The sequence below is a fragment of the Ochotona curzoniae genome, unplaced genomic scaffold (assembly GCF_017591425.1).
Source record: "Ochotona curzoniae isolate NIBS_2020 unplaced genomic scaffold, NIBS_Ocur_1.0 scaffold_4701, whole genome shotgun sequence".
In the NCBI taxonomy this organism is placed as follows: Eukaryota; Metazoa; Chordata; class Mammalia; order Lagomorpha; family Ochotonidae; genus Ochotona; species Ochotona curzoniae.
In genome coordinates this window covers 80,581,666-80,607,624 of record NW_024467122.1, presented here as the reverse complement: position 1 = coordinate 80,607,624, position 25,959 = coordinate 80,581,666, and the positions used below count along the sequence as shown (strand labels likewise).

Sequence of the window (25,959 nt, the reverse complement as noted above, 5' to 3'; positions counted from 1 at the left end):
AAGGATGCCGTAAACCATTGGAAACCAGTGACGTGTGTTGCTGAAGCATTCTTCTGCCTTGTTTCTCATCTCCTTTCTTGTTTTTCCTCTGTCCAGTTATCTGAAGGAAAAATCATTCTGAGATCGGCTAGGGTGCTTGGAAATAAGGGAGCTTGCAGAAAGGCAAGCCAATTGGATCAATACTGTAGGAGAAATGCCTCGAAACACCTTTAAGGGAGCTCAGTCCTCACCAGTCACGTGCAGCGGGAGGCGTGTGCTGTAAGGAAAAGGCAGTGCTGAATACCAGGCTTTGCATGGGCTTCGGCACGAGAGAAGGGATGTGAGAGCTCAACCCTGCCTGGACACCAGCTTCCGGCTGGAACAGGTATTAGAGTCGAACAGCTGATTAGCTATTCCCCATTCTTTTATATTTGTTTTTTTTCCTCTCTCTCTCTTCTTTTTTTAAGATTTATTTATTTTTGTTGGAAAGGCAGATCAGATTTACAGACAGACAGAACAGAGACAAAAAAATCTTCCATCCACTGGTTCACTCACTAAATGACTGCAACAGCCAGTGCTGAGCCAGTCTGAAGCCAAGAGCCATGGAAATGCAGGGTCCCGAGACTTTAGGCTGTCCTCCAGTGCTTTCCCAGGCCACAAGCAGGGAGCTGAATGGGAAGTGGAGCAAATGGGACACAAATCGGAACCCATTGGGATTCTGGCACTTGCAGTATGAGAGTTTAGCCACTGGTCCTCATGCCAAGCCCCATTCTTTTATAAAGAAGCAGATCACAAGGAAAACTTTACTGTTCGCTTACTATATGCCCTTTGCATAATATATTGGGACTTATATTCTAAACTATCTGCCTACACCAGAATTTCATGATGGTCGCAAGGAATGTACAGTGATTTTCAGTAGGTGTGTGAGGTCTTAAGGTTCATTCCTTGGAGATTTCTGTTAGTCAGGCCTGGCACGGTAACCTAATGGCTAAAGTCCTTGACCTTGCATGTGGTGGGACATTATATGGGCCCTGCTTCCCATCTAGCTCCCTGCTTGTGGCCTAGGAAATCAGTAGAGGATGACCCAAAGCCTTGGTACCCTGTACCTACGCAGGAGACCCGGGAGAAGCTCCAGGCTCCTGGCTTCAGATCAGCTCAGCTCTAGCCGTTGAGGCCACTTGGGGAGTAAACCAGCAGACAGAAGATCTTCTCTGTCTCTCCTCCTCTCTGTATATCTTCCTTTCCAATTAGAATAAATAAATATTTTTAAAAAGATTTTCATTAGGCAACATTAGTGTATGATCTTATCTCAATTTCTTCTGCATTACAAACATTGGGAGATAAAACAAAGCAGTGTTTCCCCAAGTGTCTTATTAACCTAACATGTATTAGCTCCTTTAATCCTCACTTCCTCCTTAGAGATTATTCTAGGTTTTTTAGAGGAGGAAAATAAGGGAGATGGCCTTTCCCAAAGTCACAGAACGAGTAAGGCCGGAGCCAGGCTGGGGTGGCCGTGGCCCAGCCACTGGACTGACGCTCTTGATCATTCACACACTCAAGAGCCGCAGCTGTTTCCATTTTTTTTCTTTAAGCCATTTATTTTCAGATACCAATTTTAAGAATTTAATAAAATATAAAAAATATAAAATACAAAAAAATGTCTAGGTTATAGATGCCCTATCAGAAAATAGCTTGTTTTCTACATATTGCTTAACTTTTAAAAGTATGTGAGAGGCCTGCAAAATGTGCACTTTTCCTTAAGTGTTTTTAAGGGCTATTTCTTTGAGTCTCTGAGGTATGTGGCATAGTTTTTTGTGTCCACAAAGGTAATAGGCTGGTGTGGTGGCTTAGCAAGGTAATCCTCTGGATGTACTGAGAGCATCCCATGTGGGCTCCCATGCGTGTCCTACCTGCTCCACTTCCCATCCAGTCCCTGTGTATGGCCTGGGAGCATAGCACAGGATGGCTTAGGTCCCTGGACCTGTACACCCATGTAGGGTCCTGGGGGAAGTTCCTGGCTCCAGGCTTCAGATCAGCTCCGCTCCAGTTCTTTCAGCCATTAGGGGGATGACATAGGGGATGGAAAAATCTTCCTTTTCTGTCTCAACACATCTACTTCTCAAATAAATAAATAAATAAATAAATAAACCTTTAAAAAAAGAAAGAAAGATAATAAATAAGGTTGACTCCATTTGCTCTACAAACTGAGGTTTTTTGTTTTAATTTTTGAAAATTTTGCTATTGTTGTTTTTCCTTGCTAGTATTTTAGCTAGCACTGGAAGCTGTCTTTTTGTCATACTCCCTACAAATAATTTGTATGCAGTGCTCTGAGTAGTTTGTTTTAAGGATTTATTTTTATTGGAAAGGCAGATTATAGAGGGAAGGAGAAATAGAAAAATCTCGTGTTCGCTAGGTCACTTCCCAAATGGCCTCAAGCAGCCAGAGCTGAGCCAATCTGAAGTCAAGAACCAGGAGCTTCTTTCAGGTCTCCTGGGTGGGTGCAGGGTCCCAAGGACTTGAACCATCCTCCACTGCTTTCCCAGGCCATAGACAGGGAACTGGATCAGAAGTGGAGCAGCTGGGACACGAACCAGCGTCCACACAGAATGCCAGGCCCACAGGGTGGAGAATTAGCCTTCTAACACACCACCACACAGGCCCCTTTCTGAATAATTTTTTTATGATTTAAAGCCCTAATAATTGGTATGTTTTTGGAAACTTGAAGGAAACAAAACCTTTTAATGCAGAAACTTTAGATCTTTGGTAAATGCTTTGGAACCATTCCATAAAGAATACTTTCTTTTTTTCTTGTTTTTTTTTTTCAAATAAGGCAGATATGAATGGGCAGATATGAAAGAAACTAAGGAGAAAAAGTTCAAGGTTGTCATCATTTTTAATTTTTAGTTTTTTTTTTTTTAATTCTACTTACTAAGGTGTAATTTGCATGCAGTAAGCACAGGCGAGATTGTTTGTGAAGGTTGCATTGGAGAATGGATTTGGGGAACAATATAATGGAGCAGGAGTTTGGTGACTTCAGAATGCTTCTGGTTCCTGTGACAGCTGTGTCACCGCCCAGTGCGTGGTTGCGGAGTGGCCCCTGAAGGTCCCTGAGCTGCCACGTCTTCACTGCCGTTAGGACTGCTCTTACAAGAAAACTTCTTGTGTGGAAAGGTTTCATAATGGTGCAGTCTCTTTATTCTCCTCCCACTTAAACATTTTGGCCATGGTAGCCAGAAAATGTAGAATAAAGTAGGAAGAATATAAAAGGTCTATTATACAGTATTGAATAAGCAAAGCAAAATGCAAATTCCGAGACTTGCGGGCTATTTTTCATCAGCTAGTGGTCGAAGGTGTGAAATGTCACAGGACCTAAGGTGGTTAAGACAGACCAGATGAGATATGGCCCAGAGCAGGCTTGGGTCTGCCCCTTGTAGCAAAGCCAAGGGACATGGATTTCAGTTCTCACAAAGTCATGAGAACTAGAAAGTTAAGAAATAGGCTGGATCACCATGTTTTAGGTCTCCCGCCAAATCTCACCTTCAAGATAGCTCGCTATTCCACCATAGCCATAGCAGGGCTGTAGCTGTACCCCCAAGAGCCTGCTGATGTGTGGGGCCTACCCACCGAGGGCCTGCTGATGTGTGGGGCCTACCCCCCAAGGGCCTGCTGGTGTGTGGGGCCCATGCACTTCTCTCCATACCTCTGAGGTGGTTCTATGGAATGAATCCAAAGACTACTCATCTTGTCCTTGACATAAATAAAACACATTTTCTCTTGTTCACAGCTGAATTAACTATTAGATTTTAGAGCTGTGCTATCCAATATGATAGTCATTAGCCATATCCAACCACTAATATAAATATATATATAAATTCACTAAAATATAACTGCAAACTCAGCACCCCCCAATCTCACAGCTTCTCAAGTGCCCAGCAGCCTGGTATGCTGGACAGCGCAGGTGGAGCTCATAGCCGACGTCGCACAGAAAGCTCTACTGGACAGTACTGCTTGGAAACATTGGTTGGTTGGGAGATTTATATTGTCTTGTACGTTGCACAAAAATCATATTGGGCTTTAGGCAACTGACAGCCCCTTAAGAAGGACGCCCCTTCCAGAGTGACGGTTTTGTTCTGGATGGCGGTCATGGGAGATCACTGAACCAGCTCTGATCTGTGACACTTTAATCCGCCCCAAACTGAATTTTGCAGAGTGTCTGTCACTCAAAGTGATTTCCCAGAGAAGAATGTTTTCCTTATCAGACCTCCACATTTTCCCATGTTTATTATGTCTAGCTCAAAATATATCTGGGAGAAAGATTACAGTGTGTGTGTGTGTGTGTTTAACATACCATGACTGACTACTTACTCAGCCTGCCAAAATCTGGAACATGGAATGTATGACTGTTGGGAAATAAGGTAGTGACTTTAGCCTTCCTTCATTCATGTTGTGCCCAAGTGCTCCACACGGTGGTTTTTAGAAAAATCTTGGATCTCTAGAAAGCTGTTCAGCTTGCTCCCCTTTCTGTATCCTGTAACCTAGTACATTCTTGTAAAACACAGAGGAGGTGCTAAGACTGCTTGAATGAACGAGCTAAAAATGACTCTGTGGTTCAGCCTTAGAAGATTGCCAGCTCAGGGAAGTCTGGCTCAGCCCAGGAACATCCGTGTAGGAGACTGCTACAGTTCCTGACTTGGAGCATCTTCTTGGTGCGACCCCTACAAGTACTGACTCAAGGCACCTGCAGGTCCTCTGCCTTCAAGCTTCCTTTGACAGGGTATCGATTGTCAGCGTTTAAGAGGTAGAGATGTTTAAAGGAATCACATTCTATCCCTGACCTTGACGTTGTAAAAATAGAACAATGTCATTATATATTCCAGCTTTTTAAAAATCATTCTGAAGAATACATTACCATTCACTCATTTACTCCACAAGTAATTATTGTGCCGACATGACTCCACATAGCACAGAGCTAATGATTTCATCTAAAGATTTAAGAATTGCACTGTTTTAGATTATTTGGATGTTTGTTTGGTTTTTTTTTAAGACAACTGATAGCTTTGAACATTTGTTTGAACATTTGTTATACTTCCTAAAATTGTGATTATCTCTATTTAAAAAGAAATCATAGACCATGGCCCTTAGTCAGCTACATTCCCATTTGGAAATAATTTCCTGAGTTCTAGAATTAGTTGACAGAGTAGAATGTTCAAATTACAAAGATCACTTACCCCTAAATAAATACTCTATTCTGGGGGACATTGCCACTAACGAGTCCTTACACACATCGAGTCTGTCAGCTGCTGCTCCACTGAGTGCTTTCAACGCAGCCCGGCCTCTCTGTGTTTGAGGCTGAGCCCAACATGATCTTTGTTTTATTGCTTGGCTTGAGGTTGTCTCCTCCGCCTGACTGGTTGTTGCTCACATGTGCCTGGGGCTGGTCCACCATGCCCGGCCCCATCTCCTCAGCAGCTGATGCCTGCTTCCCAAGGATGGCGAGGATGGCGCACTGGCTCCTGGATTCAGCCAGGTAGAGGGGTGCTGCTCACCGTGAAGGTTGGGGCTTGGAGGTAACCACCTCTTGTCCTGGCCACCCCCTCTCCCCTATTTTCATCTACATTACTTATTCTGAGTCCTAGGAAAGAAAAGTCAGAGAGAAGGAGTACAATTATAATTTGAACAGAAATAGATGCCCCGTATATTCATGTCGTAATACTTTGCAAGCACTTGTTGAACGCCAACCATCTCCCAGGTACTAGGATTAGGGGTTGGGAACAGGAGCACAGCCCTCCAGGACCCCTCATTTTGGGGACTCCCAGGATTCCAAGTGGTGCCCCTCACCGTGCAGATCTTCCAGGTCTGATAAAGGCATCTGTCTAGGAGAGTCTGGGAAAGGGCTGCAGCGAGCAGACCACTTGTCTGCAGAATTAGAGAGCTGATGACAAACTTCAAGATTTTTTTGAAAGTCCAGGAAACCACACCGTTCGGGTCCTGCTGGGAAAAGGACCTGAGTGTGGTCCAAATGGGTCATCAGTGGTTTCTAATCCCTAGGATCCCAGGGCCGTGTTGATGACCAAGTCATAAAAAAACATTTGTTGTAGTTTTTCTCTGCTGGGTCTTCTGTGGTCACTATAGTGATATGGCTAGTTGGAGCTTCTCAATATGTAATCATCTTTAAAGTATTGATTTCAGAGATAGTTTCTCTTTTTTTTTAACTTTCTTTTCTGTTTGTTATACTAATCTTGTTCAGTTATAAGTACTCCCATATCAATCATTTTCCTTCCTCTGGAATTTTTTAAAAAACTCTGGCTTCTTTGAATCATGTCATTAAATTTTATTCCCTTTTATTCCATCCTTTATCGTTTGCCTTGCATATGTGACATAGAACTTTATGTGTCAGTCTAAAGATGTTGTTAAGCAAAAAGTAAAGAGTAAAGGGTGCTGGCAGATTCCAGGGGTTCACCTGGCACCAAGGGATAAGTCACCTCTTGGGGTGTCCAAGTTCCATTTTAAAATGTCTGAATCCAAAGTTCTGGCCCCATCTCCACTTCCAGCTACCTGCTAATTCACACCCTGGAAGGCAGCAAGTGATGCCTCAATCAGTTGTGTGGATGCCTGTCACCCAAATGGGAGACCAAGACTGACATCCAGCTACTGGCTTCAGCCTGGCCCAGCACCAACTGTTGAAAGCATTTAAGGGGTGAGGTGAATAAATGGATGGGAGATCTCTCTGTCTCTGTCTCTCATCCCCTCATCCCCCCGCTCAGTTTTCAAACAAAATCAAAACAAGTAAATAATTTTTAAGAAAAAAATGAGGGACCCGGTATGGTAGCCTAGTGACTAAAGTCCTTGACTTGCATGTGCTGGGATCCCATATGGGCGCCAGTTCTAATCCCAGCTTTCCATCCAGCTCCCTGCTAGTGGCCTGGGAAAGCAGTCGAGGACGGCCCAAAGAGTTGGGATCCTGCACCTGTGTGGGAGACCTGGAAGAAGCTCCTGGTTCCTGGCTTTGGGTCGCCTCAGCTCTAGCCATTGCGGCCACTTGGGGAGTGAACCAGCAGACAGAAGATCTTTCCTGCCTCTCTTCTCTTTGTAAATCTGACTTTCCAATAAAAAATAATAAGTAAAAAAAGAAGAAAGAAAAAATTAGGTAGAATATGGAAACTCACAAAGAGGGAAGTAAGGTTTGAGTGTGGTGTAGTCGAACATACTTGTAATTGCTCAAAAGATCATGTTTGGCATGTAGCAAGATGAGATGTAGAGCACATTCTACTTTTTTTTTTCTGTTTAGAGCACTGGTATGCCACAAGAATGTACACTATGTGAAGTTATATCAGGCCTGATGAAAGCTGAGCCCAACGTCTGGTCCCAGAGACTTGAAAGGAATGTCCAGGATTAAAAGCTTAAAATAAAAAACACTTAAGACATGAAGCTTTTAAAACACTGACTGACATGATTGGAATTCAGTTAGGAGAACTTGTCCTTTTTTGCAGAAACAAAAATCTCAACATAGTGAGTGCTCAAGAGAGCAGCCTGGCCTGCTTGCAACCTCCTCAGTTCCCAGGGGACTGGGTGCTGCTGTGTTGGGAAAGAAGGCATGCTGGTGGCCTGCACCTGCTGTCTCCCAGGGCCCCGTTTCCACCTGGAGCAGATGACCAGCCCTGTCCAGCCCTGTCCTTCAGTGTGGCAGCCCATGGCTACGCACCCACCCTGTGCCTCTCACCATGCAAGTGTCTGAGGGCATGTGAAAAACACACACGCGCACACACGCACACGCACACACACACACTGTAAAAGGCCAAAAATGTTACAACAGAGTAAAAAAGCACTAGTGGAACACAGGCTGAAGCTGTGTGACATGGGTGGGAGCCAGCAGGGCAGGCATCCGTGGCACAGAGCCATGTGCACCACGCACAGGACAGATACCTCTGTGGAGACAGAAGCAAAAAAGCAGAAGGGTGGAGCACATCAAATGGGAAGTGAGTGGTTCATGCGGAAGGTAAGGGTTGGTGAGAAATTGAGCAGCTGAAAGAGACCTTGACCAGGGTTTTTGATGAGTTGGGACTTTGTTCTGTTGTGGTGGGCGGTGACACGATCAAGGCCTCCTCCCTGTCTCTGGAGAAGTGTTGGAGAACCCCTAGTACCCGACATGGGCCCTGACCGCTTGCTGGCTCTGAAGTGATAAAGAAAAACAAGCACTTGGAATTCTCTGTTCATCCCATACCTACAATTATCTAATTTAGAGAAATGAACAGAAAATGACAGCCGATACAGCTTCTTCTAGGGGTCACACTGGAATGGGCAAGAGTAAGTCATGTCTCTGGTTATTCATCATTATTATATGGCACAGCCTGTGTCCTCCACGGGCAGCTCAGTAGGGAACTCAGACAGGCTCAGAGCAAGTGTGACAAGAGCTCAGGGAGTTGCGTTTTACAAGGTGCATCTGAGAGCCCAAGGGAAGGTGGGATGGGGTAAGAAACGTTCCCGGGAGACAGCATTTGATAACAAGTGTGCAAAGGAAGCCACGCGGGAGGCCGCCAGCCTGAGCAGTGACCAGAGCAGTAGGGAAGCCTCAGGTAACCCAGAAAGCCTGAGATAGCAAGGGGGCAGGTTGGTATAGCCACAACAGAGGATGCAAGAGAAACAGGTCCAGCGAGCCCAGGTCATGGTAAGGCTTGCTTGCTGTGCTTGAAGATTTGGGCTAGATCAAAGGAAAGGTTTTGATCCGGCTTAATGACTGGGGGAGAAAAAAACATCTCTGTAGCAGCCCATGTGGTAAGGGAGGCGTAACTAGACGGCTATAACAGGATGCCGTCACGGGCGTCAGGTGGGGGGGGGGTCGGTCATGTGTCTCCCCCTCCCCGTGGCACTCCACCTGCAAAGGGTCCAGGTCAGGAGGTGACAAACAAAGGCTTTTTACAGAGCACACTGGAAATGCAATGCACCAGGGCTTTGATTTATCATGTTAGCCAAGGGAAAATAGGGCCCCACTGCTACAGGAAAGGGGTCCCCACCGTCACAGTCACAGCGTGAGTGCGGCGCACACTGAGCCCGCGTTGCTCCCAGCTATCTATTGAACAAAGGAATGGGAAGATGGGACTGACTGCTGAACTTAAGGTGCTTTCCATGAATGGAGTGTTGATTTGCTTTGTAGAGATCATTTCAATACATAACAGTTCGCCCTGTTAGAGTGTACGATTCAGTGAATGGTAGTACGGTCACGGAATAAGGTAGTCCTCATCACTGTCTGGTTCCAGAACACTTTGATCACCCCAAACAGAAACTCATTAGCTGTCACTGCCTATCTTCTCCACTCTCTGGCCCCTCATAACCACTCATCTCCACTTAGTCTCCATGCTGTGTATGTTTCTGGATACTTCAAATAAGCGGGCTCATTCAGTAAGTGGTCATTTGTGACCAGCGTCTCTCACATGACATGTTTTCAAGGTTCATCCACATTACGGCAAGCATCAGGACAGCCATGCACTATGTAATATTTTAGTCAATGCCAACCCGAATGGTGCTCCCTTAAGTTTTATCACCTAGTAATGCCATGGTATGTTAGTTCACTTTCTGTGATGTTCACACAGTAACCACACATGTAAGCCCTGTTGTTAGGCAATATGTGCTGCCCTTGGTAGCAGAAAAATAATTGGTTGTGATGGCTGTGCTCTGTGTGCTGTCCCTTCATCATGTCACGGACATTGGCTTGTCTCTCCTTTTTGGCTATCATGACTGATGCTGCTGTGAACATGTGTGTACCAGTTTTTATGTGGGCACATGTTTTTGTTTTTCTGAGTTATACATCCCTAGGAGCGGAAGTACTGGGCTGTGTCATAACTGTGTCTGACTTTCTGAGGTTCTATCAAAGTGTTTCCCAAAATGACTCAACCATCTTAGGTTCCTACCAGTGGTGTATGGTGTATGGGTGTCTGAATTTCTCCACATCCTCAGGAGCACATGCTAGTGGTTTTTGTTACAGCTCACCTATCAAATGGCAGAGTTCCAGAGAAAAGGAGACAGAGAGAGAGAGGTCTTCTGTGTGCTGGTTCACTTCCCGGGTGGCACAGATAGCCAGAGCTGGGCCAATCAAGAGTGAAGAAATTTATCCAGGTCCCCCATGTGGGTGCACAGACCCATGGACTTGTGCCATCCTCTGCCGCTGGTTTCCTGCGTTATAAGCAGGGAACTGGATGGGAAGTGGAGCAACTGGAACTCATATCAGTGCCCATATGGGATGCCAGCTCCACAGGCGGAGGATTAACTTGCTATGGCACCGGCCCCATAAAATGCTTTTCTGTTTCAGGTTTTTGTTTTCAGATCTTGATTTTCTTTTTCAGTTCTAAAATTGGGTAGCAGCTTGAACCAAAAATGGTTCGGAAAGCTGTGTTCTAACACCTGGACAGCCTATAGTTACATCCAGAGAACAAGAAGTGGCGTGTAGAAAAGCTAGGTAGAGACAGTCCAACCGGTATCTGTCCTTATCTGTCTGAGCTGAAGCTTGAATGTCCGGTGTTTGTGTTTGGCTGAGATCCAGCTGTTTGTTCCAATGGTCAGTTTACACATCAGGTTCCCCGGGGGCTCACTGTGACACAGGGACCTTTACAGTGGAAAACAGCAGAGGCACCTGCAGCCCAAATTCAGTGCATTGTAATGATCCTCCCTCTCAGACAAGCTCTCCGTTTCCAGAGTTTTCCCCAAAAACGTTTGGCCATTAATGTCACTTTCTGTGGCCATCATGAGTTGTTTTAGTCAGCCTGGCTCCCAGGAAGCAGTAACAGAAGTGGTTTTGTAAGGCAGGAGCAAGAAAATAGGACAACAGGGAAAAAAATGTAAACATCCGATTGTGTCAGCTTTTTTTTTTTTTTTTTTAAGGATTGGAGCAGAAGACATTTTGTTATTATGTGACTCAGGTGGAGTAGACATGCCTATTTTGGGGGGAAAAAAGAGAAACTGATTTATGTTGAGTGAAGCACAAAAGTTTTTCATTTCTATGAACTCCCAAGTGTATCTGCTTTTTTTTCTTTCCTTTTGTTGCTGGCACTTTAGGTATCATACATAAGAAACTCTTGTTCATGTTTTCTTTTTCTAAGTTTTTTTTGTGGGTTGTGTTTGTTTTTTTTTTTTTTTTTTGAAAATTACAGTTTTCACATTTAGCTCTTTGAATGAGTGCTTGTGCGTTGTGAGGTAGAGATCCACCGACAGGCTTCTGTGTGTGGATGTCTGGTTGCCTCATTTGCTGAAAAACTTGTTTTCTACATAGAATTTTCTTGATAGCCTTTTCAAAAAACCAGTGAGCTATATATAAACTGCTAATATACATATGTGTGTGTTTCTGGGATCTCAAATCTATTATTTTTTTTTAAAAAAAAAAAAGATTTTTTTTGAGCAAGAAAGAGAGCGTGTACTCTCATTCCCCGATTCTCTGTCCAAATTGCTGCAACAGCCAGGACTTGGCCAGGAATTCAGAATCAGGAACCTGATACAGGTTTCCCACAGACATGGGAGCCAAGTATTTAGGAAATATTCCAGTGCTTTCCCAGACACGTTGGCAGAGAATCCTAGCAGAGGAGCTAGGACTGGAACCAGCACTCTAATAATAGGACTGGAACCAGCCAGTATCACAAGTGGTGGCTTAACTGACTACTTCACAAAACTGGCCTTTAAAATCTGTTCTTTAGGCCCTGTATGATGGCTCAATTGGCTAATCCTTCCCCCTGCAAGGCTGTGATCCTGTACGGGTACAACTTTGTGTCCCTGTCCCAGCTGCTCCACTTCCCGTCCAGCTCCCTGCTTATGGTCTGGGAAAGCAGTGGAGGACGGCCCAAAGCCTTGGGACCTTGTACCCACATGGGAGACTGGGAGGAAGCTCCTGGCTCCTGACTGTGGATCGGCTCAGCTCCAGCCATTGAGGCCAATTGGGCAGTGAACCAGCAAACAAAAGATCTTTCTGTCTGTCTTTCCTTCTATCCATAAGTCTGTTCTGCCTTTCCTGTAAAAATAAATAAATCTTAAGACCTATTCTTATTCTTATACCAGTACAACAGTTTTGATTCTATAGTTTTATAATAAGTTTTGAAAATGGAAAATATGTATTATCCAAATGTGCTCTTTTAAGAATTTTTTTCTACCACCCTAGAAGCCTTGTATTTTTTTTTTACTTGAAAAAGAAACCTTCTTTTTTTTTTAAGATTTATTTATTTATTTTTATATGAAAGCTTTACAGAGAGAATGAGAGAGCTCTTCCATCTGCTGGTTCATTGCCCAAATGGCTACAACAGCTAGACCAGTCCAAAACCAAGTTGCTGGAACTTCTTCCAGCCCTCGCCCCTGGGTGCAGGCAGACCAACTCTTACTGCTTTCCCAGGCCATAAGCTGAGAGTTGGATCAGAAGTAGAACAGTCAGGACACAAACTGACATCCTATGGGTTGCTGGCACTGCAAGCGGAGCCTTAAACTTATCGCACCACAGCACCAGCCACCAGCCTTGTACTTCTAAATGATTTTCAGCAAGAAAGCAAGTGGGGCTTTTGTTAGGGATTAAATTAATTCTGCAGATCAATTTGAGGAGTATTTCCGTTTTAGCATTGCAACATTCTAAGTCATGAACCTAAGATATCCTTCCTTTTATTTAGATCATCTTTCATTTCTTTCTTTCAGCAGTGTTTTTTTTTTAAGATTTATTTATTTTTATTGGAAAGCCAGATATACAGAGAGGAGGAGAGACAAAGACAAAGATCTTCCATCTACCGGTTCACTCCCCAAGTGGCCGTGAAGGCCAGAGCAGAGCTTATCCAAAGCCGAGAGCCCAAAGCCTTCTCTGGGTCTCCTGAGCAGGTACAGGGTCCCAAGGCTTTGGGCCGTCCTTCACTGCTTTCCCAGGCCACAAGCAGGGAGCTGGATGGGAAGCAGGGCTGCCGGAATTAGATCCAGTACCCATATGGAATCCCAGTGCACGCAAGGCTAGGATTTTAGCCACTAGGCTGCTACACCAGGCCCTCAGCAGAATTTTCTTGTTTTCAGGGCACAGGTCTTGTTAAATCCCTTTTTAAACACTTGGGGTTTTTTAATGATGTTGTAAATATAATTGTTTTCTGAATTTCATGTTTAGATTATTCATTGCTAGTGTAAAGAAATGCAATTGATTTTTATATGTTGTTTTTATATTCTGCAATTTTACTGAACTGTAACATTACTTCTAATAGTTTTTTGGGGGAGCGATTTTTTTTTTTGGCGGGGGGGGGAGTGATTTTTAAGGCTTCTCAAAATACATATTCACACCATTATGTGAACAGAGATCATTTTACTTTCTTCTTTCCAATCTAGATGATTCCATTTTTTTTTCTTTCCTAGTAGTCATGGCTAGCACCTCTAGTGTATTGTAGAGCAGAAATGGCAGGAGCAGAAATACTCAGCTCGTGCTTGTTAGGAGCGTCAGGCGTGAATGAAAATTTCCCCTCGGCCTTCTGCAGGTTTGCTGGAATAACCTTACACAGAAGAAGTAGGAAAAAAGGCACACAGATTTATTCTTGTGCCAAGCAGAAAACCACAGCACAGGATGATAGGGGGAATCAAAAAAGCACGTGAATATCACCCGTTTTTTGCAGAGACATGTATGCCCTAAGAGTTGTCCTGTTATGGTCCCCTCTTCTCACCTGTTGAGGCTCAGTCGGTGTGATTATGATGGCCAAGTGTTGGGTCCTATCACATGCTTTTTGAGGCTTCTGTTGAGGTGATCGCCTGAAACTAAGGTTATTTTCTCCTTTATTTTGTCGGCATGCTCACCACCAAAAGTGGCTGCGTTTAAATCCTTCTCTCTGATGGCCCTGTTCCCATTGTCCTTAGCTTTCCTCCCCGCTTCTTTGGCCATCCTTTCCGCCACCCTTCCTCCTGTTCTTCTTTCCGTACTTTCCCCATCTCCTTTCCACCACCCTTCTTCCTGCCCCCTAGTCTTTCTCGTCCGTCTTCGTCCGTCTATCTGTCTGTCTGTCTGTCCGTCCTCGTCGTCCCCCGCCTAGCTTTTACTGGCTACTTTTATATCGTTCTCCACCAATCACTTCTCCCCGTGGGTCCACTTGGCGCTATCTGATAGGCCAGTAGCAATGACATAATCACAGCGGGGGCATTAGCCTATTCCTGTGACTTCCTGTTTACCTGCTGGCAAGACCAACTCCATCTCCTGGCCCTGGGCCAGCCGCCATCTTGCAATGGCCCCTATCAATCCCAGAGTGGCTTCAGCAACCCGCTTCCCACAGGCATGGCCTAATACATTGATTGGCTTTTTAAGAAGATAAGCCAACCTTGCAATCTGGGTAAATCCTGCTTTGTCATAATCCTTTCTGTACATTGCTGGATTCAGATGGTTAGTGCTGTGAGGGTGGCTTGCATTGGTATTCATGAATCATAGAAGTCTAGTTTTCTTGTGCTGTGTCTTCATTCAGCTTTGGTATCTAGGTAACAAAGACCCCATAGAATTGGGGCCCAAAAATAAAGAAAAAGAATCCCTTAGAGGTGGGTTTCTTACTTCCTTTCTCCACATTACACATTTTGTTTATTTATATTTCATGTAGCTCTGTTCCTTGCAGAAATGTTGCTTCTTTCTGCTGCTAGAGAAAAGAGATTTCTTGAGTTTGCCATGTAGGTTGTTACAGTACATATATATAAACTTTCATATATTCTTGAAGAAATGAGGTGTGGGATATACTATTATTGTTGCTATTGCTATTATTGTCCTCACAATCAGAGTTTATACCAGCACTGCCCTTGGCACTGCTACAAAGACATGGTTTGTTGCAAACCCCAAAACCTGAGTCCACTCAGCCAGTGAACAACAAGCCAGTCCCTGGCACCAGAGTGGTAAGGAAAGTAGGCATTCATTTCTGCAAAGTCTGGAGGAAGGAGTGTGGGCAGCCATCCCTAAATTCCCAGATGCCACAAGGGATTCAAGGCAGGAATCCCACTGACGGAAGTAAAGGTGGAGAGGAGCGTGTCAGCTGGTGTGCAGGCCCCTGGCCGGGTCACAGAGCTCTTGGTCTTCCTTTGCTTGGTTAACAGTAGCATGGCCATTGTTCTCTTGAGACTTTTGATGAGGGCAAAGTGGGCTCCAGGCAGTCTGGGTGCCCTGCAGTAGGTGGCTGTCATGCAGTTGACTCAGGAACTAGCATGTGTCAAAAACTCCCTCAAGACGGGACCTGCCATCAAGATGTTAACAATGGAGGAGATAAATGAACTCTTCTTGAATCTCACCATCTGGGACCCTGTGAGGTCAGCAGGGCCTACTGGACCTCACCCTTAATTCAGTGAGTCCAACTTCTGTGAAGAGGTTGATTGGCAATCATCACGTCAGGGCAAAGGAATGTTCTGGGAGGAAGACCCACAGACCGAGGCCTGAGAGCATCTGTGTCAAAGACATGGTATAGGGTTTGGTTTAAAAAAAAAAAAAAAATCTGTGTTGACTGTCATCCTCCCTCCGAGCCACCCAATGTCACACACTCTGTGTGACCATCAGGAGGAGTTAAGTGTTTATTTCCCAGAGCTGGTGTGACAAAATACCCTGAAAAAAGTGGGTTCACAATGAAACTTCGTCTCTGGTAGTCACAGAAGCTGGGAGCCCAAAATCAGTCTGTGAGCAGCCATGTTCCTATGGAGACACTGATAAAATTCTTTCTTACCTCACTGGCATCTGATGGTGGCCCCCACCCCTTGGCTGGGCATCGCTTGACTGGCAGCTGCCTTCCAACCAACTCTGCCTCGCTCATGGTGCCCCCCATGCACTGGTGCTTCTTCCGGGCGTAGGAACCAGAGCCCATTCTAAGGACCTCTTCTTAGCTCGAGTACATTTGCAAAGATCATTTCCAAACAGCGTCACTTTTGGAGACAGAGGGGATTAGAGCTTCAGCATTCTCTCTTTGGGGAGCACAATTCAACACACAGCAGCATTCATCTCTAACTCAGATCTCAAAGTGGAGACCTCGTTTGGATCACATGGCTGATTGTAATAGCTTTTGTGTGCCTTTCATGTGTTTCTGTCTTGAGAGGAATAGTCTCCACTCGGGTTCTCAAATGTAGCCATGTGAGTTTTCTTTTTAGTACAAATACTGGAAACTAGGCAGGGCAGAATGGTTCCATACTAGGGCTTGCAAAACATGTTCAGAAGTTACAGTTCTCAAGTCACAGTGTTTGTGCCACCTGAAAATCAAATGGGATTGTTTTGGACAATGGTGCACCTGGCTGGGCCCACATTCAAGGTGGAGGCAGAAAGGCATACAGGAAAAAAAAGATTTATTTAAAGTGAGAGAAAAATATATACTCAGGAATTAGATGTCCATGCACATGTGCACGCATGTGAGAGAAAGAGAGAATGGCAGGCAAAAACGCCCAAGAATCCATGGGCCATCCTTTTATACCATTGGAAGGCGTAGGGGTGGTATCTGGGGCCAGGCCTAATTGAATATTAAAATAGGATAGAGTCTGGGAAGGGGTTTGAAGAGCACCCATTTCTGTGTTCTTTTTCAGTAATATCAAAGGCGCCAGGTGCGTAATAGGAGTGAGAGGGCTGGCCATGACTTAAAGGTCATCCCTAGGGTATAGCCTGTGCCATATTGGCAGTGATTCTAAATTTCCTCCGTTGCAGAATTTGTGATTTCCGTAACATGAAGTGGGAAGGCATGGCAATGTGCGGAAGGCAGGTTTGGACAGAGCTCAGCGAGGTCTGGATGATGTCAGCTGGGCTGTCACGGGGCTGCCAGCTGGGGCTGTTACATAATGAGTTGGTGTGGCTGCTCCTGTGCCGTGGTCCCCACTACCACAACAGAAGTTGACTGGGGCTCTCAAACCTCGGCCCTTCCCCCTAGCTACCCAGCCACCCACATCAGGGTCCCATCAGAGTTCATGAGTAATTGTTTGGAATAGCAGCTGATTGTACACACTGTTCCCCAGGTCACATCCCAGGCATCTTCATCATAAACAGCTTAAAAAGTTCAGACTCCACCTGTAACAAAATAAAATTGCCTGGATTATAAAATTGTATTTACATGTATTGAACGAACATTACAAGTGCCATGTTCCATACAGTGGAGTTTTGGAACAATTTCTAAGACAGTGTCTCCCTGGCCTGTGTCTGCTAATTTCTTTTCTTTATTGATAATGCACCCAGGTGTTTTCTGAGGCACACATACCAGTCTCCATTCTGTGTCTCAGTGTAAGTGTATTTGATTGTCTGTCACAGCTTAGAGTATTCCGATGTGGTCAGTACAGCAGATCTGGAGCCAGGGCTGGGGAATCTTTCTTGATTCAGAGTCCAGCACCCCAGGCCAGCGCTCTGCTCCGGTGGCAGAGAAATGCAAAGCCAGGACTCAGGCATGCGGCCCACACACAGTGTCGAATGCACTTTCAGTGGGTACGTACGTATTTGTTATTTCTTTGCTTTCTTCTCCCATTTTGGATTGAAATGTTGACTCATTCTCACCCATCCACAGCTCCCTCCCTCTCTCCTCTCTGCTGCAGCTTCAATGATGAAATGAGTGTGAAAACCTCCTCTCTTGTCTCCTTTCTTTTACAACAACACAGGGCAATCCAGAGCGGCCATGATACCTCCCAAGCACCCCCGGCAGCCCAAAGGAGCCCTGGAGGATGCCATTGCCTTTGGAGCAAAAGCAGACCAAGAAGCCCCTCGTGCCTCCCACCCCACACCTCCCCCACTGCCAAAGAAGATGATCGTAAGAGCCAACACAGAGCCAATCCCCAAAGACCTGCAGAAATCCATGGAAAGCAGCCTTTGCGTCGTGGCTAATCCCACCTATGATATCGATCCCAACTGGGACGCCAGCAGCGCAGGCTCTTCTGTCAGCTATGAACTCAAGGGATTGGACATTGAGTCTTGTGACTCCTTGGAGAGACCTTTGCACAGAGAGAGACCTGTCCCCTCAGCCACCAATAGCGCCTCCAGCTTGACCACACTCAGTATTAAGGACAGGTTTTCCAACAGCATGGAGTCCCTGTCCAGCCGACGGGGCCCCACCTGCAGACAGGGTCGAGGCATCCAGAAACCACAGAGACAAGCACTTTACCGAGGCCTTGAGAACCGGGAGGAAGTGGTGAGCAAAATCCGTAGCCTTCACACGGATGCCTTGAAGAAACTGGCTGTTAAATGTGAAGACCTCTTCATGGCCGGGCAAAAGGACCAGCTGCGTTTTGGGGTGGACAGCTGGTCAGACTTCCGTCTGACCAGTGACAAACCGTGTTGCGAGGCCGGCGATGCTGTCTACTACACTGCTTCCTATGCAAAAGATCCGCTGAACAATTACGCAGTCAAGGTAAGCACACCACTCCACGGCTCACTTTGCTCTTCACCAACCAACTAGGCAACCGTTACGGGGGTGAGTCCATTCCTTTTTTCTCCTTTATGCCCTCTTCAATCAGAGTTACTGGGCATCTACTCTACAGTAGATATTGTAACTGTCAAAGGGCTTATTTATTGTTTAGAGGGGAAAACAGTGACAGATTGTACATCCTGTGTACCCAAGGTGGAGGGAAGCAGCAATTCCTTGGGAGCTTGGCAGGCCCCATAACCCACGCTCTGGGAGTGAGAGAAAACCTCTTAGGTCGGGGCTCCCTGAGCGGTGGCTGTGGGCAGCCGCACATGTGAGGGCTGCTGCGTGCCTTGCACTCCTTGTTTCAGTCTTTAGCCTCCACCTGATGAGAGATCCTTGCGTGCCACTGCTCTGTAAGTCATCTGCCTTGAGGAGAAACCTAATTGTGGATGGACCAAGAACTTTCTTTACCTTCTGTATTCAGACCAGGTGCCTGGGGTGTAGATCTTTTTTCTGAATTTGACCCATGAAGAATCTGAAGCTCAGAGAGATTTGCCAGCTTAGGGTCTCCTAGCCAGCAAGTAGTGAAGCTGGGTGCTAAGCACACACAGTCCGTAGCCTGCACTTACGTCGTTGTATCATACAGCAGTTTATCACATCTCTCACTTACTTTTCACAACTCATTAATTCAAGATGACTAGAACTCTTAGCATCAAGAATTCTCATCTAGTTGTCTTCACTACAATGTTAAGCTGTAGATTTTTTTTTAATTTTTTTTTAATTGGAAAGGCAGACCAGATTTACAGAAAGAAATAGAGACAGAGAGGAAGATCTTCCATCCACTGGCTCACTCCCCAAATCACCACAGTGGCCGGAGCTGAACCTATCCGAAGCTAGGATCCTGGAACTTCTTCAAGGTCTCCTATGCAGGTGCAGGGTCCTAAGGCCTTGTGCCATCCTCTACTACTTTCCTGGGTCACAAGCAGGGAGCTGGATGGGAAGTGGAGCAGCCTGGGCACAAATCAGTGCTCATATGGGATGCCAGTGCTTGCAGGCAAAGGATTCGCCAGTTGAGTCATCATGTAAGCCCCATAAGTTGTAGATTTCATCAGAGTAATATATACAATATGAACCATGAAGAATGCAAGATTTGGCTTCAGATCCTGGCTCTGCCACTTCGCAGATTTGCTGGTAATGGTGCTCATCCTATGGTACAAGGCAGGAAAGCAGGGATAATGAAACACTGTGCATCCCTGACCCCTGTTCCTTGCTCTCTCTGCCCCCTGACTGCTTCCCTAGGTTACTTTGACCGGAAGGAGTTTCAGGGTCCCCTCTTCTTTCACTGGCTGACAGTGGTCATCCATTACATTATGAGACTGAGATAAGATCAAGTGAGGGACTGCACAGGAACTGATTTTTAAAAAACACAAAGCTCTATGTAGACTTGCGGTAATGTCTGCCTTTGTACTGATTCTATTCACTGGTTCAAAACCAATTAACATATCTAAACGACTTTTACGTGTTAATTTGGCTTGGAAAGACAGATGGTATCCTAGTGAATTAATGGATAAGGTAAACAGTTGGCCCTACCTGTCTCTCATGACAGAATTTATGTTCGACCAGACCCTCAACTAGCTGCTGTCTGTGGCAGCAGCCCCCACACACTGTGACCGTCTAGACCCTGTGCCTCCGCCACTGTGTTTCAGTAAACTGTGCAGAGGTCCTAGACTGGAGCCAATGTCTCATTATTGAATATAAAACAGTGCTTTGAGATCCTAGGTAGCCCTCAAGAGCTGTTATCTCAATTGGGATGGTAGTCGCTTGGCTGTCTCAGGCCTTGACTGCTACAGACATACCAACCACAGGATGAGCTCCTCTTCCAGCAAGGGGCATTGAACTACCTGTTCTTTCAAAACAATTGAGAAGTCGGGCTTGACTAACTTCGTGTACTATTGCCGTGCAATCTTGTCTTTCTCCCAAATCAATGGTCTGGTATTGATTTCTTTGCTTGTAATGATGCAAAAGCAATCTCCAAAGAACAGGTGGCAAATGTTTATACACTGGCAGTTGTTGGCAGGTTTGGGAAAAGATGTTTTACACTAAATGCTGAATATAAATGTCTTTTTGAAGACCCTCTGGGTGTTTCCAGAAGTGCCCGATTGGTTGTACAAGTACGATCTTAGAGGAATTAACTACCAGGACACTGTGAACTTTCTCTTTGCAGAAATAAGCCAAAGAGATCAGCAGCTGGCCATAGAACCGACTCTGTGTACTGCTTATCCTTTTGAAGATGTCCTGTCCCATCGGGATGGAATTTAGAGTAGGCTAATAGCTGTGACTATCTTGGAGAGCCTGAAAGTTCTCTTAGATGTGGATGGAAGAAATTGAGGCTAGAGTTTAGCAGTTTGAAAGCTGAAGGATGCTACTCTGATCTCTTCAATAACGAATTCCTTTCCTTCATAGAAAAAGCATCATCTGTGTATTATCTTAGCTTGTTTGGGCTGCCATAATGAAATAGCCCTGTATTAAATGGCTGAAACAGTCTTTTCTTTTCTCCTGTTTCTGGAAACCAACAAGCTCAAGATCCCGATTCCAGCTCTGACAACAATCAGTTGTATCATCTTAGGACCCCAGTGGCCTGGCCTTCTTAACCATATTCACCTCCCTGAAGGCCCGGTCTCCCAACACGGTCAACTTGGAGCTGAAGGTGTCAGCGTATACCTGGATGGGGACACTGTTTATTTTGGAGAGTTTCTGCTCTCTGTTTCCCCAATTTTGTGTCCTTATAATATGCAAAGCACCTCCCAACAGCCCCCAAAGATTTAATTCATTGAAGCATAAATTCTGAAATCTAAAGTCTGGTCTAAATATCATGTAAATCAAACAGGAATGAGATGCAAGGTGTGATTCATCCGTGGGCAGAATTCCTCTCCAGCTATGAACCCATGAAACCAGCCAAGTTATATACTTCTTCCAAAACACAACTATGAGCAGACACAGGATAGACATTTCCACTCCAAAAAGGAAAGCTCAGGAGGAGAGGAGGCAGGGGAGACAGATCTGAAGAAAGACCACAATGTTGTAGCAAGTCAGATTTCTTCAGATCTTAAAACCTGGGACAGGCATTGTAGCACAGTGGGTTAAGCTACCACTTGGAATGCATGTGTCCCGTATTGAAATACCTAGGGTCGAATCCTCCCTTGACATGGAAGGCATCAAATGACGGCCAGAATGTGGGAGACCCAGATGCAACTTCTGGCTCCTGGCTTCTGCCCCCTCTCTGTATATCTCCCTCTCTATATAGATAACTTTATCATCTTTAAAATAACAACCTTAGGGTTCAGGGATAATCCCCTTTTGTTTGGTGTGTGCCCTCTAGGCCCACTGGGGTGGCAGCTTCACCCCCACAGCCTCCTGAGCTGGCTGTACCACCCTGGGGCGCCGGTTGCTGTCCAGCCTTCTGTGTCCAGGTAGCAGCCTTGCCCTGTGGAGTCAAGGAGGCAGCCTTGCCTGTCGGGTCTGTGCTAAGGATACGCCAGTGTGTCTGGATCACCTTCAAGGCTGTTCTTGCTTTTTCTGGAAGATGAGTGCATGCTCTCAGCCAAAAAGTTCTTTGGTCTAGTCCTGTGGTGTTCCAGAAGTGTCGTCTCCCTTCTTTCATCCCATCCTGCTTTCCCAGTCCCCTTTTAGTTCAGACTCGAAGTGACTCTGCTGGCATAATCCCATTTCTATTCCTGGCTTTTGCCAGGATGGCTGATACACCCATGAGTCACCCTCGTTATAGCGTCTTTATCATATAGTTGTGTAGGAACGCCCGTCATGCTCTCTAAAGAACAAAACTTGCACACTTTTTAAAAATTCTGCAATCCATATCCCAAATATTCCATTTCTTCAAGTTCTGGTTCCTTTTGCTTAAGCAAGCCTTTCTCCTTTTACATTTTTCTGTAAGCAATCCTCAGGAAGATCCGAGCTGCTCCTTAAACACTTTGCCTAGAAGTCTTCTCAGCAAAAAAGTAGATGTGAGGGCCAGCCTTGCCGTGCAGCAGGTTAAGCTGCCGCTTGCAACACCAGCGTCCCATAGCAAAGTACCAATTTGCATCCTGGCTGCTGTATTTCTGAATCCGCTTCCTTGTAATGCAGGCTCCTGGCTGTGGCCTGGCACAGACTAAGTGTTCATCAATCTGTGAATAAAAGCACTCTGTATTTCTTGCATGTTTCCCCCTCTCTCTCTCTCTCTCTCTCTCTCTCTCTCTCTCTCTCTCTCACTCCCTCCCCCTCCCTTCTCTGCTTCACTCTTTCTCCCTCTCTCATAGCCCTACCTTTCATATAATCATTCTTTTTAATTCCATTTCATGCTTACAAGGCCTAGCTCCCATCAAACACTAGAACACAGCTCAGCCATGTTTTTGCCACTTTGTAACAAGAATCAGCTTTCTTCCGGTTTCCAGTAACATGATCCTCACCTCCTTTAAGACCTCAACAGAACAGCCATAACATTCAGCTTTATGGGCACAGTGCGATAGCTCAGTGGCTAAATACACAACCTGCAAGCTCTGGCACCCCATTTGGGTACAATTTCATGTTCCAGCTGCTCCACTTCCCATCCAGCTCCCTGCTTGTGGCCCAGGAAAGCAGTCGAGGACGGCCCAAAGCCTTGGGACCCTGCACTCGTGTGGGAGACCCGGAAGAAGCTCCATTTGAGTAGTGAATCAGTGGATACAGCTGTTCCCGTCGGTGTCTGCCCTTCTCTCTGTAAATCCACCTTCCCGATTCAAAATAAAAAATTAAATCATTTTGGAAAAAAAATATGTAGTTTTCCTGGATTTGAAGATTTCCTTTCTTATACTGACTCTAACTTAAGTTATTCACCTGGATTCTTTTTGCTGCTCTTAAAAAAGACATTACAGTAGAATGTAGAGCTTTGGAAACAGCTAGCCTGGTTCAAGTTCTGAATCCTTCAATGTGTGGTGTGTGTGTGTGAGAGAGAGAGAGAGAGAGAGAGAGAGAGAGAGAGAGAGACTGTCCATCTGCTGGTTCACTCCCCAGTTTGATGGCTGGCACTGTACTAGGCAGAAACCAGGAGCCTAGAACTCCATGTGGGTCTCCCACATGACAGGCAGGGGCCCAGGTACTAGCACCTTTTGCTTCTGCTTTCCCAGGCTCAGCAGCAGGGAGATGGATGGGAAACTTAGCAGCCCACACTCAGGGATGCTGACGTCACAGTGGCTGGCTTACCCCCTGTGCCACAGTGCCAGCCCCTGTCTGTATTCTCCAGCTAAGTCATGTAACTTCCCTTGGGTTTTACATCAGTTGAGACTGACTGCTCTGCTTACTTCATATGATTGTTATAATCTCCATGTTTATTCAGTGAACTGCTCTTACAAAGCACATATAAAATATAGTAAAATAACCCATTATTGTTGTTACATTAATGGAAAATTACTGCTCACCATCCCCTGGATCACTCACTATTATTCTTTAATATTGGGCATTAGCCTGAGCATATTTAGAAAGATTCCACATGTAGACATTTTTCTTTCTCATAATCTCAAAGATATAAGCATATTTTTTCCTAAAATTATGAAAGCTACAAAATGCTAACAGCCTCAAGAATTTAAGTACTGCCAAAAATTGGAAACAAATTAAGTGCCTGATATTAAGGAAACAATTTAACAAATCATAGCACATCAGCCATAACAGAATATTTGCAGCCATTAAAATGGGTAATTATGAAGGCTGTATCAAACCATGAAAAACATTTTTTTTTTGTAAAATGATCATGCCTTTCTAAAAGTTGATCTACAAAATGTAGCATGAAAATAACCTTTATGTCTGTGTTATGGTAACTATTGTTGATTTTGATTTTGTTTAAAAAATGATGTTATGATGCCTTTTTGAGGGAATAACCTAAAGAATTAGAGACTTTGGGTCACCTGATAGTCAGCATGTTGCAGGCACGGGGTCCCTGGCTCTGCGCATCTGAATCCCCATCTTCTGCACTAAATCTTTTTTTTTTTTTAAGATTTTTTTTTTATTGGAAAGGCAGATATACAGAGAGGAGGAGAGACAGAGAGGAAGATCTTCCATCCAATGATTCACTCCCCAAGTGAGCGCAACAGCCGATGCTATGCTGATCCGAAGCCAGGAGCCTCTTCCAGGTCTCCCACACGGGTGCAGGGTCCCAATGCTTTGGGCCGTCCCCCACTGCTTTCCTGGGCCACAAGCAAGGAGCTGGATGGGAAGTGGAGCTGCCAGAACACAAACTGTCGCCCATATGGAATCCCAGCTCGTGCAAAGCCAAGAGTTTAGCCACTAGGCTACCACACCATGCCTGCCTCTATGTGTTCTTAAAGAATGAAGCTCTGTAAATGTTCTCTGGGTAGAATTGTCTTTGTTTCTTCTGTGGACTTTCATGACCTCCTCTGTTCACTGCACACCTTGTGTCACTCTCATTGCACTGCTGAGCTTTGGTTGCAAAATGAGACAGTAGCACCACACTACAATTCCAGGGACACACTAGCCTCCCTGCTGATGCACCTGACCTTCTACAAGCCAGGAACAATGGCCTATGAATCACGATATTCTTATTGCCTAACACAATGTCATATACACAGTGGGCGCTGTATACGAATTTCTTGACCTTAAAAAAATTGTTCCTAGATATTGTGCTACTTGTGTGAGTTTCCAGAAATCTCTATGAGTGACACAATGGCCTGGTCCTCCAGGAACTGTGTCCCAGTGGGAAAGATGAAGGTGGAAATATCTCTTAGGGTATAGTGAAGCTCCAAGATAGCATTGGCGATACAAAAACAAACTAGAGGAGCCATGAACAGTTCGTTATCTCGGGGCCAATAGGAAAGGGCCCCAGTGCCACTTTACATTCCTTGTCATGGCAGATACAGCGCTTGGAGAGGAGTGGAAACTGGAGACTTCAGAGCCCAAATCAAGAGGCACTGAAGGACGAGCCTAAGAGGTTAGACTTCCTTCTGTGTTCTATGGGGAGCCCCTAAGGATTTCTAAACAGAGGAAGAACGTAAGATTCGTATTTTTAGAAGAAAACTAGAAGTGACCAGAAGGACTGGTAGGGAGGGCAGTCATGGTGGCGTTGCTGTGGTCAGGTGAGCAATAGTGAGGCCCAGGACAGAGCAGAGGGCGAGAGAAGGCAGGAGCGCTGAAGAAGGACCTGCCCCCACTTGCTGTGCGGCTGGGTGCTGGCTGAGGGCCGTGTTGATGTGCTATCAGACAGATCCACCACCCCACCCCCGCCTCAAGAGCGTGGCCATGGTGTTATTTGAACTATGCATTGAAAACCCAGAAAGATGCGCTCTCAGAGGACTGCCCATGGAACAGCCAAGTCAAGAGGAGCCCAAGAGTCACAATAAAATGAGAGGTCAAGCCTAGAAATATGTCTGCTAACCCCTCTCATTTCATTCAAACTGTGGGAATGTTTGAGATTGTGGTGGGAAAATATGCAGAGTGATAAAAGACCCCCGCACCACAGTGACCCGCAGCAGGAGCATGGGGAGAAGGAGCAGCCAAGGGCAGAGGTCCACAGGCCAGAGGCCAAGGTTGCAGAGGCTGGAGCAGGGTTCGGCCTGTCTTGGGGATAGCGGCAGGGGTGCCAGTTACACTAAATTATTGAGAGGACAGAATGGAGAACGCGAGGAGGCAG

At 45.4% G+C, this 25,959-nt stretch overlaps 1 protein-coding gene across 3 annotated transcripts in view; it reads left to right on the top strand.

Annotated features, from left to right (window-relative positions):
• PEAK1 (pseudopodium enriched atypical kinase 1) overlaps positions 1-25,959 on the top strand; it is a 294,399-nt gene that overhangs the window by 258,457 nt on the left and 9,983 nt on the right. For all 3 annotated transcript variants that reach the window (XM_040969691.1, XM_040969690.1, XM_040969692.1), the window contains one exon: positions 17,545-18,290. In XM_040969691.1, coding sequence (XP_040825625.1) covers positions 17,545-18,290 — 746 coding nt within the window. The remainder of the gene's footprint in view (positions 1-17,544; positions 18,291-25,959) is intronic.